General features: G+C 54.8%; 1 protein-coding gene across 1 annotated transcript in view; it reads right to left on the bottom strand.

Annotated features, from left to right (window-relative positions):
- AGBL2 (ATP/GTP binding protein like 2) overlaps positions 1-17311 on the bottom strand; it is a 39576-nt gene extending 22265 nt beyond the window's left edge. The window contains exons 1-13 of the mRNA XM_029913781.1: positions 17282-17311; positions 16921-16984; positions 16709-16741; positions 16001-16027; positions 15898-15942; positions 12512-12700; positions 10219-10326; positions 7494-7644; positions 5360-6139; positions 2592-2751; positions 1371-1497; positions 225-250; positions 83-110 (exon numbers count right to left, since the gene is read on the bottom strand). Coding sequence (XP_029769641.1) covers positions 83-110; positions 225-250; positions 1371-1497; positions 2592-2751; positions 5360-6139; positions 7494-7644; positions 10219-10326; positions 12512-12700; positions 15898-15942; positions 16001-16027; positions 16709-16741; positions 16921-16984; positions 17282-17311 — 1768 coding nt within the window. The remainder of the gene's footprint in view (positions 1-82; positions 111-224; positions 251-1370; positions 1498-2591; positions 2752-5359; positions 6140-7493; positions 7645-10218; positions 10327-12511; positions 12701-15897; positions 15943-16000; positions 16028-16708; positions 16742-16920; positions 16985-17281) is intronic.
- Between the last annotated feature and the right edge of the window lie 561 nt (positions 17312-17872).

Genomic DNA, 17872 nt, shown 5'->3' with positions numbered 1-17872 from the left:
TCAACAGGAAAGTCACAGAACCTCACCGGGCAGGAAAGTACCCCCAGTTCGAGTTGATGGGTGACCACCTGTACACATTGACCATGACCCACAGACCCAAGAAATCTGGGCTCAGTTGGTGGTGCCGTCCTGCGACTCACCCATGATGTCCCTGCCACAGACATCTGGGCCATGAGAAAACAATGGCCCAAGTTCTGGCCCAGTTTTTCTGGCTGGGGGTGCACCGAGAAGTTAGAGACTTTTGTCATTCCTGTCCAGAGTGCCAGCTCGCCACCCCGCAAGGAGTACCAAAGGCCTCTCTTGTCCCACTCCCATTAATGGGAACCCCCTTTGAGACGGTTGCCATGACCGGGTGGGGCCCCTCACAAAAAGCGTCACCAGGTTCAAGTACATCTTGGTGGTCCTGCACTACGCCACCTGATTCCCGGAGGCAGTTTCCCCTCAGGAACACTAAAATGCGAACCATCGCCTTGGAGCTGCTCAAGTTCTTTGTCCGAGTAGGCCTTCCCCGGGAACTCTTGACAGACCAGGGAATGAACTTTACATTGTAGCTGTTCCACCAGGTCTGTGACTTACTAGGGATTAAAAAACTTGGGACCTCCGTCTATCAGCTGCAGACTGACGACTTAGCGGAGTGCTTCACAGGACCCTCAAGGGTATGTTGTATAAATTTTCCCCAAAGGAGCTCCGATATTTGGACCAACTCATCCCAACACTACTACTTGCTATCCGGGAGGATCCCCAGTCATCGATACGGTTCTCCCCCTTTTGAACTATTGCAGCGGCCGCAGGGACTTCTGGACCTCATGCAGGAGAGCGGGGAACAGGTACTATCCCTGTAGAAGGGCCTCCTACAGTACGTCTTGCAGCTGCAAGAGCAACTGGAGAGAGAAGGGGCCCTAGCGAGGGAAAATTCATGCAGCGCACAGAAGGTCCAGGAGCAAACATACAACAAGGGAGCCCCCAGAAAACCTTCTAACCCAGCGAGAGGGTCATGCTCCGGCTCACCTCAGTGGAATCAAATCTACTGCCTCAGTGGCTGGGGCCCTATGAGATTATCCGCTGGGTAGGGCCGGTCACCTTCAAAATCTAGCAGCCGGACAGCAAAAAGAAACCAAACAGCAAAAAGAGAGGGAGGTCTACCATGTAAATCTCCTCAAGCTGTGGAGGGAGCAAGAGGAGCTGCAGACTGGTACCACCCCAGAGGCACTGGTGGTGCCAGCCCAACTGAGCTCCATCCCAGCTTGATGAGGGGAATCAGGCGGATCTCCTGAAGGGCAGGGGACAGCCTTGTTCCAGCAAAACTCTTGTCTCCCATCACCCCAGCTCCCTCCCGGCCCACCTACATGCTGGGATAGTGCTGCCCTTACCCAGGGTTGAGCCGCCAAAGGTGGACTCCATGGTGTAGCTGTTGGGGATTCCCATCCTCCACATCACAATCCGGCCCGTCCCTTCTTTACTCTTCTGGACCTTAAACTTACAGCTGCGGAAAGAAAACTACAACGCCCCGGGTGGCTCAGCGCGGTGATGGGGCAGAAAGAGATCCTGGCTGTACCCCAAGGTGGGACTGCTCCCGACAGACAACCCCTTTTCCAGGGCTCCCCACGTCCCAACCGGGGGGGCCTTCCTCATTTCCCTTGGGGACATTATTCCACAGTCAACAGCCCCCTCAGCATTAGGAAGCCCACTCATTCCTTGCACAGCACCCTCCTGTTTCTCCTAATTTCGGTGCCTTTTGGCCACGGCACACTAGCAGGCTGGGGTAGCAACACCGGCATTAAGATTTACTGTAACTACCCCGCCAGCACTCGCCTCTTAGCACAACTTTGTCCCTCGCCTCATTCTTGGAAACTGCGGAACAATTTTTGCTGAAACAATCCAAAAAATTCCACCCAAGACGGAGAGCTGCCAGGCCACGTTCCATCCCCAGTGGCTAAAACTTGGAAAAATGATACCCAGCTGAAAACCAGGGGTTGGAATGGGACGGGTTTGGGAACCTCCACTGAGGGTATGTAGGCAAACACGCTTCCTACAGAAACACTAGGGAGGGGATCCTGGCTCCCCAAAGCCAAGGGGAGCTTTGCCTCTGATGTCCATGGGGCCAGGGCATTCCATGCTCAAAGATGAAAACTCTAAAGGGAGGAAGTGCCAGATTAAAGGTTGCCTGTGCGCCCTTCGCCCCGCCCCCCGTGCAGATTCAGTCCCTGGCTGTACATACAGTGGTAACTGGGGGGTTGCATACTGCGTTTTCCACAGGAGCCCTGGCCCTAGGTCCCTCACCCTTGTGCTCTTGGGGAGCCTGCGCTCTGCACTATAGGTGCAGCTCTGTTGTGCCCCTGAACAGAGCACCAAAGCCTTCCTGGCTCCATGATGTGATTTTCCCCCCACCCTCCAACAGCTGGCACATGAGCAGCTGGCTCACCTGGCCCCGAGAGGCTCCAGGCAAAACTGGGACTCATACGCGGAGATGCCCAGGCCTTGCAGCCAGGTCCCCACCCAGCCCATGGCGGCCAGTGAGGGGCTCCAAGAGCAGAGACGAGGCTTCTCCTCTGAGCCCCTTCCCCCTTCCTGTGGGCTGCTCCCACACCCACCTTGTCAGGGGCGTTTTTGCTGAGCATGAGTGGGAAGACGCGCTCGTGGAGCCGCTGGGCAGGAGCGCTCTTGTTGTTGCAGCCGTACATGAAGACGTTGTTCTTGCGGCTGTGCCCATGGAAGTCACAATACAGCAGAACCTCCCGCTCCTCCAGGACTCTGCACAAAGGAAGAAATCCTGAGCCAATTACACGCATGTACGGATGCAGGAATCATAGGATCATAGACTATCAGGGTTGGAAGGGAGCTCAGGAGGTCATCTAGTCCAACCCCCTGCTCAAAGCAGGACCAATCCCCATGTATGTAATCACACATGGGCCACAGACCGTATCACAGACTTCTGCTTGATTCAGGAGGAAATTAACACTCCATCTCAAAGGCACAGAGCTACATAAAATCTGTCCCGTGGGGGATGACACTTCTCAGGCCTGGGCTCTGCAAAGTTTATTCTGGCAAAGTTTGTACCCAGCCAGTTTTGAGCTGCAAAAATGTGTGGAGGGGAGAGTTCTGCTTCAGAAGTCATTCAGGGTATGTCTAGACATCGGGACTGGCCTGTTCCAGCTCACTCAGGCTCACAGGGCTTGGGCTAAGGGGCTGTTTAATTGCAGCATAGACATTATATAGCGCATACTAACGAATCTCAATGAGAGACTCGCATTGATTGACAGTTGCAAACGACCTGCCCCAACTACTGCAGGAGCAGCTACTTCACTGTATGACTCTGACGGAGTGGCCTCCTGCTGTAATTTATACTGCGTAAGAAACATTAATCCTGTTCTAGTGCAGCCTTCAGTTTGGTGTATTTTTCATCCTAGCCAAATTATGTATTTCAAATTAGAAAGAACAGATGCTAAAAGCTAATAAGCTGAAAATCAAAGCCTGCTTTATCGCTGTTAAACCCTGCTTGTTTTAGTCAATTAAGGAAGCACCCGCTACGTTCTGTCGTTTGGGGCTGAGGTTACAACGACGCATTTCATTTTTTTTTTAAAGTAAATTAATAAAGGTGACACTTGTACTGGGATCTGTTAATAAAACTAGACCAATGGGTGCAAAAGGGAACAGAACACCTGACTGTGAATTCAGAGCTAAAGGGAAATTGGAGCAGTTATCACATTTGATGCAAAAGTGAAGTGGTATCATTTGAGAATCATCACAGAATAACTAGGGAGAGGAGGAGAGAAGCTTCTGGGTTAGAGGGGACTCCGGGAAACACAATAATTAATCATAAATCCTAGGTTTTATCCCGCACTTTTCATCAGTAGATCTCAAAGCGCTTTGCAGAGCAGGTCAGTCTCATTACCCATCTTTACAGGTGGGGAAACTGAGGCACAGAGCGGGGAAGTGACTTGCTGAGGGTCACCCATCAGGCCAGTGGCAGAGCCAGGAATAGACCCCAGGTCTCCTGAGTCTCAGATCAGTGCTCTAGCCACTAGGCAGCACTGCTTCTCTAAAAGTAGAATTCAGTTAAAAATTGGCCGACCCACACAGCAGCACTACTGACATCCGTGACAGTTTACACCAGCAGACCACCTGGCCCCTGAGTTCACATACCGCTGACCAGCCCTGGGTAGGTTTGCTACCGTTGCACATTATAACATTTCTATTATTCATTTTTTTTTAAATTAGGGAACATAAAAAAATAAATTCAAAGAACATTACTAAGGCTGCAAAGTCAAGTGGAGAAAAGTTAGGAGATGCCAGAATTAAGCCTGCCTGTGCAACCTTAACTCTGCCCCCCCCTTGTGCATCAATAATTACATGATCACATGCTGTTTTTTCCACAGGGCTCCTGCCTCATTCAGTGCACAGGACGGACTGCATTCAGGCCTGTGCAGCGAAGGAGGCTGTTGTCTGTAGCACCCTACCCCATTTGCTGCAGATGTTTGAGTGTGTGTCCGGAATGAGGCAGGGCACTGCAGGAAGGAAAAGGAGAGTCTTGCAAAGGAGCTGGATTCTCCCTGGCTGGGCAAGCCACTTTCACCAACATTTCTGCAGGTGATCATTAATTGCGCGTTCTCCATTTTCTGGTTGTCCAGACGGGGACACCTCAGGGCTAGTTTTTTAGAGAGCTGAGCACTCGCACTGCAACGGTTTGTCATAGGGAGCTGTGGGTGCTCAGCTCAAGTTTGGCACCCAAACCTAACGACCAGTTTCGCCCATATTGGCCTTCATCTCTGTGTGCCTCCGTTTCCCCATTTGTACAATGAGGGTGATAATACCACTCGCCAGAGAGATGTGAAGGTAAATTCATTACAGTTTGCAAGGCCCAGTGATGAGCATAACAGAACACGGATATGCAGTGAGTAGTGTGCCCCTTTGTGAGTTTGCATTTTCGATAACACCCTTAATTGAGGCCTTTCCTTGTTTGAGACTGAGTGACTTTGCAGCATTAATAATCGTCTCTTAACTTGGATGGTTATGTATGCGCTTTCTCTCTCTCTGTCTATATATTTATAATGATCTCTCACTCTTACCTAGCACATTCCGTCTGTAAATCTCAACGCACTTTACAAAGGGGGTCAAGATCATTCTCCCCATTTTACAGAGGGGGGAACTGAGGCACAAAGCGAGGAAATGATTTTGCCCAAGGGTATTCAGCAGGGCTAGTGACAGAACCAGGAATAGAGCCCAGTTCTCAAGTCACAGTCCAGTGCTCTACCACTAGGCCACGCTGCCTCTAATCAATGGTCTTCTCTTTACCGTGCTACGTTTTGGTGGCCTAGCAGCTCTGTGCTACACACCGAGGTCAATGAGCCCTGCTCCTCACCTCTGGATCATGCTCCGGGTGTGCCAGATGCAAGGGAAGGACTCCTTCAGGACGGTTCGATAGCTGCGGTTGAGATCTCTCCCGGCCAGCGAGCAGCGGTAGTTCCCCACGATCACCCCGTCTGGGTTGAGCATGGGCACCACCTTGAATATGAAGAGCTCGCGGAGGAGCTGGGCATCAGGGGAGTCACTCAGGATGAAGTCCAGGAAACCCCTCATCACCCACGAGCCGTTGGTCTCCCCAGGGTGCACCCTGGCGCTCAGCACCACAGCCTTCTTGGCGGCAGTGGCACCGGGGTTTTGGGACGGGCTGGTGATGGTGAGAAGGTAGACAGTGTTGCCGGCCAGACTGCTGCACAGGACCCGCGGCTTGCAGTACTGCGAGCGGACCGGGTCGCTGGCCACTGCCAACAGGTAGCGCTGCAGGTCCGAGAAGGTGTAGGGGTAAAAGTGGGCAAAGTAGCAGGTGTCATGGTCATGGGGGAAGCACGCCGTCCACGTGAGACAATACATCGCCTGGCCCTCCTCGGAGCTGCACCGGTAGTACCGGATGTCGCCCCCCTCTCTCCGCCAGCCCACGCCACGCGTCTGTGCGTCCCTCTCAGAGTACAGGAGCGGCTTCATCCCCATGCTGTACAGGCTCTTGGGCTTCATCAGGTTGACAATGGAGAAGCGGTAGGGGATGCCTTTCCTGGTGTTCCTGACCCGGAAGTAGAACCACTGGGTGTGCTTGCTGGTGTACAGGTCCATGCGCAGCGTCAGCTCGTATTCGTACGGGCCTCTGCAAGGAGGAAAGAGAAAATAACACCCAGAGCAACTTCTCCCTTCACACGCATCTGTGTGAAGGACAGGAAAGGCCACAGACAGACCTGCTCTGTGCACATCAGCAGCCGGGCTATTGGGCTCTGCTGGAGGGGTGTTAGATATTTTGATTCAAACAGCATTCCCTAGTTACACCTGTAGTGTTGTGAAAACGGAGTTAAAATTATAAGCCACCACTCTAAATTTCAGGGAGTTTCCTGGTCCTGCTTGCAAGCTAGGGGACGCTATATGGAAGTGTGCAATCTGGTCTTTCAGCAGTCAGTCAGCAGAGATCCAGCCTAGAGTAAGGAGGGATGAGTTGGACCTCTCTGCCTTAGGGAGCAGCCTGCTTTGTCTCTCTCTGCTTTTGTATGGTGCCATTCTGGATTCTAAGCAATAAAGTCATGTTACGTTGCAACCGTCCAACAAGAGGATTGATGTTTCTATCCAACTTCTCTTTGTGTAGGCCATGAACAAAGACTGAAATTCCCCTCATCCCTCAACAGCGCGCTGCTCTGTGCTAGGGAATAGGTCTTTGTTCCTAGCATTCATTACATGCAATGATATGCAAAGAGCTTAGTTAAAAGGACATTCTTTAAATGGCAACTCCAGCCCTAGATCATTAGGAAATACCAGCTTCACACATGTCCGAGCAATCTGACCTCTGCCTCATTATGTATGAGCACCTGCTATTTTCCCCACAGGATGACCCATCTCAGTCAGTGCATAGGATGGCTCCTAAGCTTCCCTTCCCAGAGCCCCTGGTGCACAGGACACGGTGGCAGAGGTATTGGGACTGTTGCTAGTTGGCACAAAGTAGAGCAACTCCCAGGCTGCTCTAACCTGGGCCGGGACAGAGAATCCTCCTTCCCCCCTCATGGGGGCTGTGGGGGAGGGGAGCCTCTAGGCTCAAGCCTGGCCCGTCAAGCTCAGTACCTGTTCCCCCAGCCTGGCAGAGGGGCTGGTGATGGGGCAGCCAAATCTCCTCCCCTGTGATGCAGCAGGCAACCACTGGGGGAGCTGCAGCAGAGAAGGGACAGATTCTGCTCAGTGCGCTCCCAAAGCTGGGGGAGGCACTGCCCCCTCCCTGCTCTCTGGGAGGGGGCTGATCCAAACACTTTGTGGACATCGTCCCAGTGAGGCACATCTTCAGTTCCTCTCCTAATGCCCCATCCTACTTAACACAGCCGCCCCCCAGGGCCATCCCAGCTCCCCCTTCACCTGCCCTCCATGGAGGGCCTGGACCGGGCACCCTGGCTTAGCTGGAAAGCTCCCTCTCCCCTGCCTGCCGTGGACAGTGTCCCACATCCTCTGCCCGCTGCCCTCTCACTCACACTCGGACGGCCTTCTGGAGGTTCCCGCTCTCGAATCTGGATTCAAAGAGCAGGGTGGTGTCCTCTGGACCTTCCAAGCTGACGGCGGGTGAGGTGATGGGCCCTCGCGCGCCTCCAACGCGGGAGCAGGTGAAATAGGAGCCTTTGGCCGCTGCCGGGAGAGGAGATGCCCTTGTCACACTTGCAGCCGGTGCTAGACCCAGCTCCCTGCTCCTTGTGGCATGGCCCTCGTTTGGAATCCCACTGCTCTCCGCTGCAGGGCGGGGAATTTGCTCTCCCAGCGACTCAGGCTCTGCCCCAGACCAAGGCAGGGAACCTCTGTGCTGCAAGTGCCCAAAGCACCCCCCCACTACTGAGCAAACACCCCGCTGCCGCTGAACCTCTCCTGCTTCATGCCCCCTCGCCCTCAGGTATTCTTCCCCCACACACAAGACAGCCTCCTCACTGCCTTCGCTGGGCTCCGTGGGCGGCAGCCTGGAATCCCCAAGCCCTGATTAGGGAGTGCCAATAATAATGACCCCTAGCTTTCCATCCCTAGATCTCAGAGCTCCTCCCAGAGCAGGTCAGTATTCTATCCCCATTTCACGGAGTGAGGAACTGGCACAGGGAGGTGACGTGACTTGCCTAAGGTCACCCAGCAGGCCAGGGAACAGAACCCAGGTCTCCTGAGTCCTGCTCCAGTGCTCTATCTGCTGGGAGACGCTGCCTCTCCTGCTGATGCTCGCTGCCGGGATGAGAGTGGATGGTGGTGTGCCAGTAGCACATTGGCCCCTGCTCTCAGGATTGGAGAGAGCACAGAGAGGTGGAGACAGAGCGTGGGCCTGCTGCCGCGCCCACCTCCACGGCTTGGCCTGCACGCCGCCAGGGCAGGATCGGGATCCTGGTCTGAGCATCTGCCCCGTGGGCTGCAGGAAATGGGACTTACACACCAGGCACAGAAACATCCCTGTTATGATGTGTCTGCACCAGGGATATATCTACACAGCAAAAAATACCCACGGCGGCGAGTCTCAGAGCCTGGGTCAAGCGATTTGGAGCAGTGTAGATGTTCCCACTCGGGCTGGAGACGGGCTCCAAGACCCTCCCCCCTTGCCAGGTTTCACAGCCCCAGCTCCAGCCCATGTGGGAACATCTACACCACTGTTTTTAGTCCCGAAGCGCGAGCCCCGCAAGCCCGAGTCAGGTGACCCAGGTTCTGAGATTCACTGCTGCGGGGCTTCTTCTTGCTGAGTAGACGTACGCTAAGAGCTCCGAGCCGAAGGGGCAGCATGGCTCCATGAAGGATTGTGTGTGGCCACGACTCACTGGAGCATTAGGTTCAGCACTGAGCAGCCGCCAGGCCTAAGGACCAGCCCCCAAAGATGGCCACATTTAGGCTTGGTCCACACTTTAAAGTTACATGGGCGTAGCTACAGCAGTCAGCAGTGGGAGAAAACCACAGCCCTGCCCGACATAGCTGTGCCGACAACAGCAGCGACACCGAGGGAAGACGGCTTCTGCCGATACAGCTAATGTTGTTTGGGGAAGGGGTATTCCTGCACCGACAGAAAAACTCCTTCTGTCAGGGTAGGCTACACCTCCGCTAGGGGGCTACACTTGCATAGCTACGCTGGCATAGGCTCTAGTGTAGACATAGCCAAAGAGTATGTCCATACTGGAGCTGGAGGTGTAATTTCCACCCCGGATAGCGATACCCACGCTAGTGTGGATCACACCTCCAGCTCCTGTGTAGATGTACCCCAAGTACCCACTGTTAGGTCAGGCATGTCACGCAGGGCAGCTCTAAGCTGGGAACAAAAAGGTTAAGGAGAGTTCACTGGGAGGGCAGGGCTGGTTCACTGGAACTGGGTGTCCAAGAGCCATGCTTGCTGAAGGAGCAGAGGTGGTAAAGAACACCCTACGTGCCCACGGGAGCCATCGTGAGTGCCCTTGGGGACACCTGGCTGCTGCCCAATCTCAGCCTCTCTCCTAGGAGATGGTTAGAAAACCAGTAAGACACTTGGGCCCTGCTAACTGTAGGCTGCTGGGCAGTGACTGTTGGCCATTTCCTATCTTACAGATCCAGCAAGCCGCTTATGAGCTGAGATCTCCAGAATCTGCCTCCTGCTGCAGGACAACAGATCAGAATTCAACTCCTCGACAGAGACACATCAGGCTGTGGGATCGCTCCTGTAGGGAAGGGGTGGGAGCCGCATTGCCAGGGACATTCGCCGCTAGAAAACATAGCACAGGGAACACTCCTGTATTGGGACCTCTGGGTCTTTCCCACCCCAGCGGTGATCTGGGGATGAGGCGTGCTCTGGAAAAGCCAGCGTTCAGTCATTTATAGAGACCTCAGCCATTGAGATCCAGCCCATTCAAGTTTTATGGTTTGACCAACGATTTCCCAATTAACGCCCAGTTGGCTTCATTGGGTTTTGGATCTAGCCCTGGGTTATTTTCATGTCTCACGCGCTGGAGATGAGAATTGTGCAGATCAGTCACCCGAAGTGTAGAGCAAGACTTCCTGTGTGCGGCCAGAACGCCCGAGCGTTTCATGTCAAAACAGGGCGCTCTCGTCCCACTCTGTGTCGGAACCAGAGAGGAAACGATGCCTTGCAGCCAGTGTTCTCAGAGACCAGCCAGGCGCGGCTCAGCCCTGCCCCAGAGCAGGCCTGAAAGGGGCTTTACAGACACCTGGATTCCACGCCCAGGTTATCAGTGTTGTCAGTGCATGAGCACATACCTGGCTTTATGTGATAGACCACGGTTCCTTTCTCCTCCCCCACAATTAGTGGGGCCGGCTCAGTTCCTGTGGGCTGATAGAATGGCTCCGGTTCAGACGGCACCCACTCTGAGGAGACAGGGGGAACGGTTCCAGTTATTATTGCAGGGGTTTCAGATGGGAACCTGCCCCACAGGGTAAAGAAAAGCGCTCTCCTGAAAAGAGCTCTGAAGTCCCTGTGCCATTAGTAATAGAGCGAAAGGCATGGCCCTCCCCACATGTTCATTCCCAGCCAGTGTCCTCTCTTCCACACCGACAAGCCGGGGAGCCTGTGATTTTTAATAGTCCAGTGGGGGGGGGCGGGCTGTGTTGGGAAGGAGACTGACTGGGTAGAGTAAATCTGCTCTGAAGGGGAAGCACCTGGGCAGTGACAGAACAGCCTGGTTTCAGACCCAGCCAGTCCCCTTTTGAAGATGTGACAGTCAATCGTTCTCCACAGAGTTTTGGAGTTAAGGGGGCAGCCTCACTGCCCTGTCCTGTCTGCTCGCACCTTTCCTGGGTGTCATCCCCCAGACTCACCTGTGGGAAAAGCAGGAAACGCCCATTTCAAGTCCCCCACAAGAACGGGAGACCCCCAAGGGCCAACAAATACTGGCTGGAAAGTTCTGTGCAGACTGCGCCGCTTGGACTGCTGCAGAGGCAGAGAATTCTGGGTAATGCTGGGCCTTAGCCACGTCTCTCCCAAGTGCTGACCAGCCTCCCCGTGCCACAGAGCCCAGCTTAACCCAACATGAAACGATTCATTACACGGAGGGAGAAGTAGTCTGGTTTCTAGTGCCACGATTACTCCACTAGGCCCCACTGGCTGGCTGGGAGGCAGACACAGCACTCTGACCTCTGGGCACCACATTCCCTGGCAGGGACTGAAAAACAAAGTGGAGCCAGAGGAGAGAAGCAAGAAAAAGATGAGCCGGCAAGGGGAGCTAAGCAAATCCAAAGGCAGGGGAGCGTTCTGTCTACAAGCCGCTGCTGGGTGGATCCATCCCGGAAAAAGGGATTCCGGAGAATAGGGAAGCTTGAGGAGCAATGGCAGAAAGGGACATGCTGGACTGAATGTCGGGGCGATGACAGCGAGATGCACTAGGCCATGGAACCGTCTGTAAAGAGAACTGGGGGAGTCTCGGTGCTGGGGACTCTAACTAGACACAACGATGAGAGAGAAACGAATGGATCTCTTGGCCAAAGTGCACCTGGACAGGTACAGGTTTTCAGCAAGGCTCTAGGGCTCTCTCAAGGGGGTGGAATTTTATTCTTCCCAAAGGAATTGAAGACTTGTGTGGGTGCCTTGTGGAATGAAGCCTGGCAGGTCTGGGCAATTCGCTGGGCAGGGTTGCACGGGTTAATGTTACCTGGTTAGCCATTAACGCAATTGACCAGGCTCCCATGGGCTCACCATTCAAGTGTGAAACCTCACTGCAGCCTGTTGGGGACCCTGTCAATTGCCCCAGAAGCTCCCAGACCTCCCCGAGAGCTCCTGATCCACGTGCTTATGCAACAGGTGCAATCCCACTTGCCCATCCCGAGTCAGACCCCCAAAATCATGAGATTGGCTTAAAAATCATGACATTTGACAACCTCCTCCACTTGGGGCTCTTGTTATCTAACATCTGGTGTCAGCGCTGTCCGGGGTCACAGTCTAAAGCTTTTCTCTGCGACCATGAGGGTTACGAGCATCCTTTATTAAAATGAATGCTGAGCTTCTCATGCAGTCATGTGATTCCAGGAGCTGGAGTTTTAGGAAAGACACAGTCCATTGCAGGAGCTGGTAACATTGCTAGCGCCAGACCCTGACAGGCTGGGGAGCTCCCGGCAGCCCCACACGGGACAGGGGCAGTGACACACACGGGGCTCCGGTTACCGATACCCTGACGGGCTGGGGAGCTCCCGGCAGCCCCACACGGGACAGGGGCAGTGACACACACGGGGCTCTGGTTACCGATGCCCTGACGGGCTGGGGAGCTCCCGGCAGCCCCACACGGGCCAGAGGCAGTGACACACACACGGGGCTCTGGTTACTGATGCCCTGACGGGCTGGGGAGCTCCCAGCAGCCCCACACGGGACAGGGGCAGTGACACACACACGGGGCTCCGGTTACCGATGCCCTGACGGGCTGGGGAGCTCCCAGCAGCCCCACATGGGACAGGGGCAGTGACACACACACGGGGCTCTGGTTACCGATGCCCTGACGGGCTGGGGAGCTCCCGGCAGCCCCACACGGGACAGGGGCAGTGACACACACGGGGCTCCGGTTACCAATGTGCTGGATTTGCTCCTTGATGACTTCGCACTCCACTGGCCAGCGTGGGGCCTGCAGGGGGCCTCTCGAGGTGGGCACAGCAAAGAGACCGCGTGGCTCCCGCAGGCGTGGGACCCCAGGGCCCTCAAGGTGATTGAACAGAAGCTGTTTGCTCTTGAGAAGTGCGGCCTCCAGCATATGAGAGCCTGCAAAGAGAACAGGCACAGGCACTAGGGACTCTGCAGAATGGTGCATGGCCGGACGCCCCGATTTCATGGTGCACACACACAGCAGAGCCTCGGCTCTGGCACTGCTAGGAAAAGGCTCGTGCAGCAGGACACAAACATACCTGGCACCCGTGTCTCAGCAGCAGCAGACTCTGCCAACCAGGCGGAGGTACAGTACCTGCCACGGCCAGTGGGCTATAGAAATGAGCACCGCCCAGCACTCCCGGGGACGTGCTGCCTAGGGCAACGTAACCAGTGGGCTAGGAGAACTGGTACCAGCTGCTCTTCAGTGGACATAGTGGAGAGGGCCTGGCTGTGGCTCTGTGATTCAGGGCCACTCGGCCACAGGACACACCAGAGTTGCATGGGGGCAGCTGTAGCTTGGCTACTTGTGGAAGGTCTCTCAGGGAGTGTATCCCAATGGAGGATTAAGCCCACTGGAGCATCCCTCTGCCTGCCCGGCCCCGGGGACGCCCTTCTCCCTTCCTAGGGCTTGGGGGAGCTGGCTGGCCTGAGTCTGCAGAGCCACCTGCACCAGCAGAGCCCCCTGGCATACATTCAAGGCGGCAGGGTTTGGCTTGCTCAGGAAACCTTAATTCTGACTCTCCTAGCTGTGAAGGGCTGCACTTTGCCACTGGACATTGTGTGTCCATTGATAAATATATTATCTTCGACTGGCTCACAAAGGGTTTGCCCCCCGTAAAGCCATTGTGCTCTATGCTTTGGGGGGCAGTAGCTCCCAGGGGCCCAGCCACAGCCCAGCACCCCACTGGGCTGGCTGCTGTGCAGACACAGAACAGTCCCGTGTCACAGAGCTGTGCAGGCCAGCGGCCGACTCCCAGGCCCAGCGCTGGGCGCATTAGTAGTGTCGCCACCGAGTATCAACTTTAATCTATTGCATTTTTAATGAACTTTCTATTAACAGGATCTCCAAAGCAGCTTTGCCTTTGGGGCGTTAAGCCAGACGGCCCTCCCTGCCCCCAGTCCAGCCACAAGGTGACAGCCCGGCCAGTTCCCACTGTGTGTTGCGAGGCCCTCACTGACAGGGAGGGAGTGTGAGCACGAGATGTGGGAATGAGCAGGGCACAATGACACTGTTATCGGCCTAAAGGCAATGGGCTCAAGGCAGGCCAGGGGGAGTGGCGAGGCCTTACCTGCCAGAGAGCCATCTGCAACCCACTGGCCGTTTCCCCAGGGTAGGGCTGGAGGGAGGCTGCTTTTGTGGGAGCAAGTGGCCTTGCAGTTTAAGACAGAGGCTCCCAGAAGTGAACCCAAGGCTAAGCCTGGCTACACTCACCCAGGACCAGACTATGCAGCTGGGGTACAAACCCCAACTGGATCCTGCTCCCTGAAAAAGAGCTCTGGGAGGGACAGTGGGGCATTGCTGGCTCCAATGGCAACCCAAACAAGCCAGGTGAGTGAGGAAGAAGTGGGCTCCTAGTTGGGTCATCCTGACAACAACCAAACCACTGATTCCCCCCTTTCCCTTGGCCAGTCCCGGAAAGAGCAGATAGACAGCACAGAGCAACCAGCTGAGCAGGGGACGACACCCACTAGCATGAGCTACAGAACCAGAGAACAGTGCCTGTCTGCTCAGACTGCAGTTCCTGATGGGCTGCGTAGCTCCACAGGCCAAGCCGGCCGCAGAACAGCGTCTTTTCCCAAAGGGGTTTCTTTTTACTTTTGGAGTCTTTTCTAGGATAACTGTGGGGATGCCTGCAACTAACTAACTGTTTGTACCTAACCTTCCCGTGTGCGTATGTGTGTGAAGTAATCGCACCATGCTGCTAAGTCCATATTAGAAAGTCATCACACCTGGATTTACCTAACTCCTAAGCAAGCTCACCCAGATCTCACTATGCCACCCTGGCTCTGTGCAGGTGTTAGCGAAAACCACTCTGCCTGAGAGGGGAACCTGGGGGCTGGCCCCATCGCACTGACAGGAAGTGGAGAGATTAGTTGAGCAAACCATTGCATTCTTAGTGCTTCAAAGAGAGGCAGCAGAATTTCTAGGGCTAAGAAGGAGGCTGCCCTATGTCGGAGAGTCTAAGGGTCTGTGAATAAGGGTTTGTGGATAAGGCTGTGTTCGGCTGGTTGCATGATGTGACTGACTGCGATCATGCAAGGATTTGATCAATTGTTGATCTCAATCTATTTTCGTGTCACAGTTATTCATTCCCACTTATGCTATTGGTAGTTCCTTGATGAAGCCATCAGATCCCCACTGGAACCCGCATTCGATTGCTGCATTGGTGAGCGTTGCAGGGAAGTACAGCAAATTCGTTAGCTTTACGTTTTCTTGTTTGTGTTCTCAGTAAAATTCATAAAAAGGACAGCGGATTGGTTTTCTCTCACTGAATGGCTGGGAGGCCCAAACAACCTATAAAGGTGTCTGAGAGTCACTAATCTGCACCAGAATTAAACTCCATTATCGCTACACGATATACAGTAGCCATTCTTTGCCAAACCTCCTAAATAGGGTAGACAAGATTTCACAGCCTTGATCAATCTACAGGGAAAAGACAGGCAGAAAACACTGGGTCTTCTTTATGACCTGCCCAAGGAAGGGCCCCTGCCACTGCCCCCACCTTTGCAGATCCCCTTTATAAAGAAACCCTCACTAGAAAAGGGGACAGTGCAATACTGGGGTGAGATCTGGACCTCCCCAACTCTGGATTTTATACAATTTATTCTCCACGCTCCTGGGGCAACCATCCACCTCCCCAGCAGTCCACTAACAGGCCATTCCCTCTCAGCTCGGATAGACTCTGTGTTGCAACAAATCCCATATCTGGGGAGGTTTCTCCCAGCTCTTCAGGGAACACCAGTTGCTCTTCCCCAGATGCATGGTCTTGCAAAGCTTTTAAATAGCGCTAGCTCACTCTGATGTCATCTGTTCCTTTACTTAGCCAAGGTGCAATCCCCAGCAGTGTGTTCTATGAAGTGATGTTCATAATCTCTGGGTGAGGGTTGCTCTATGGTTCCCCAGCTAGCCCACTAACATGGGTGTTTACAGCTCACACGTTTGCTGTGGACCCAATCCTCCCCCTCCGTCCCGCCCCTGCTGTCTCTTTCCAACCTAACGCAGCCCCTGAGTTGCAGAGAGCGGCTGAACTGAGCCACTGGCTGTCATGGCCAAAGGAAACCCAGCTCCTCACGCTGAGTAGCTCACTCACAGATCAGCTTCTTCTTGTTATCCTGAAGGGAATCGCGGTTGGATCCTCCACTCTCCTGCTCCAGCAGAGAGTCTGAGCTCTTTGGCCTGTGCTCTCGTGGCACGAGGGAGCTGCTTTCTGCAATTTTCTCCTCATCTAGGAAGGGATGTTGCTGTCAGTGCTGGGGAGCTCCATTTCTTGGGACATTTAAAGCTAGCCTAGCCACTGTGCTGTAGGGAATGATGCAGCACTGCTCCTGGGGGGTGGGCCAGATTGCACCCAGCAGGTCTTCCCACCTACAGCTACCCTGCTTCTGAGCACTAGGGAAAGAAGGGCTAGTGGCTGTAGGATCCTCTCAGGGGATCTCAGTCATTTAACATGAAAAGGCTAGCCAGTCGCCGGGTGCCGGAGGAGGCACTCTGCCCCACTGAGAACAAGTCCCTGGTCCCATGGTTCCCTATAGGCCCAGAAAGAGCCTGCAGTTACTAGAAGCTTGAATACTAGCCAAGGCATATTCCGGCAATACAGGGAGCTATGTGATCAGAGACTCAGTCTTGTCTCAGGAGCAGAGGACTGGGTTCGGATCCTCCAGGATGCAGACTTCGCTCCAGAGCTGCCAACCTTCAAGCGAGACAGTAGGGACACAGCCCACTCCACAATCACACGGGTCTGCCTGCTCCAGCACCAGCCTACCAGAGAGGTTAAAGGCAAAAAGGACCGCGCTGCACTGATCCCCTCCTAACAGCACTCTGCCCAGCCAGTATCACGCACTGCGGCCCTGGCACTCAGCCAGCCGCCTGTTCTCCTTTGGGGGGCGGGTCCGTACATCCACGGGGGAGGGAAAATCTTTGTAAACTGCCTAGCCCTTCAGTTGACAGTGTCCCCTTCCCACAGCTGTCCCAGCATGCTCTGCCTAGTGCAGGATGGCAGTCTAGAGGGAAGGGGGGTGAAACCCAGAGGCATCCAGTGGGCTCTGAGTCACTGTTTGCTGACCAGTGAAACGTCCTGGGCCGGTGAACAGCAAGCTGCCCCAGCTGCTCTTACCTCTGAAGTAGCCATAGTACTGGAGATGGTGATGCATGAAGCTCTCATAGGGGTCTGCGAGCAGCTGGGGAAGGAAAGAGAATGGAAAGTGAGAACCAGGCCCCCATGCCCATAGATCCCAGCACACAGGAATTTAATGAACAAACAGGTCAGAGTGCCCACGGCCAATCCCTTCTAGGCACAGTCCCCCAGTGCCTGCACCTTTACCTGTGCCCGTCCACCCCTGATGCCACCCCTTTTGCCTGGGGCCCCCACTGCTCCGCTCTCCTTGTTGCAGTCCCCAATGGCATGGCCCCATAAGCTGGAAGGATCCCACTCTCCCCCCTAGGCCCAGTTCAGCAGGTCTGGGCTCTGCACTAACCTCAGGGGTTGGCTCCTGGGCTGGACTCATGACAGGCAGCGGTGACAGCTCTGACAGACACTAGAGGGAAGCACAGAAACCAGTCACCAAGGGGGCTGGAAGGGACCTGAAAGCCCCCAGTCCCTGACCAGACACACACCAGGCCTCCCATTCTACCCCTCTCTCCCTCACTCCATGAGGTGAAACCCAACTCTGCACTATCCCACCCGCCCCGTCCCTCACCTGCTCTCTAGACCCTGAGAAACCATCCCAAACCAGGATCCAGGGCAGAATCCTCAGCAGGGCCGGCTCCAGGCACCAGCCTGGCAAGCAGGTGCTTGGGGTGGCCGCTCCGGAGAGTGGCGGCACGTCCAGCTATTCGGCGGACGGTCCCTCACTCCCGCTCAGAACGAAGGACCTTCCCCCGAATTGCCGCCGCAGATCACGATCGCGGCTTTTTTTTTTTTTTTTTTTTGGCTGCTTGGGGCAGCCAAAACCCTGGAGCCGGCCCTGATCCTCAGAGTGGAGGGCTGGTTCCCAGAGATGGGGCGTATCTGCCAGGTTATCAATGATATACACACCCCACACCGCTCATCACGGTCATCGCCTGCC

Source organism: Terrapene carolina, unplaced genomic scaffold (assembly GCF_002925995.2).
Source record: "Terrapene carolina triunguis isolate 2854851 unplaced genomic scaffold, T_m_triunguis-2.0 Scaffold926, whole genome shotgun sequence".
Taxonomy (NCBI): Eukaryota; Metazoa; Chordata; order Testudines; family Emydidae; genus Terrapene; species Terrapene triunguis.
The sequence above is the reverse complement of the archived record's forward strand: the minus strand, read 5'-3'. Positions and strand labels throughout refer to the sequence as shown.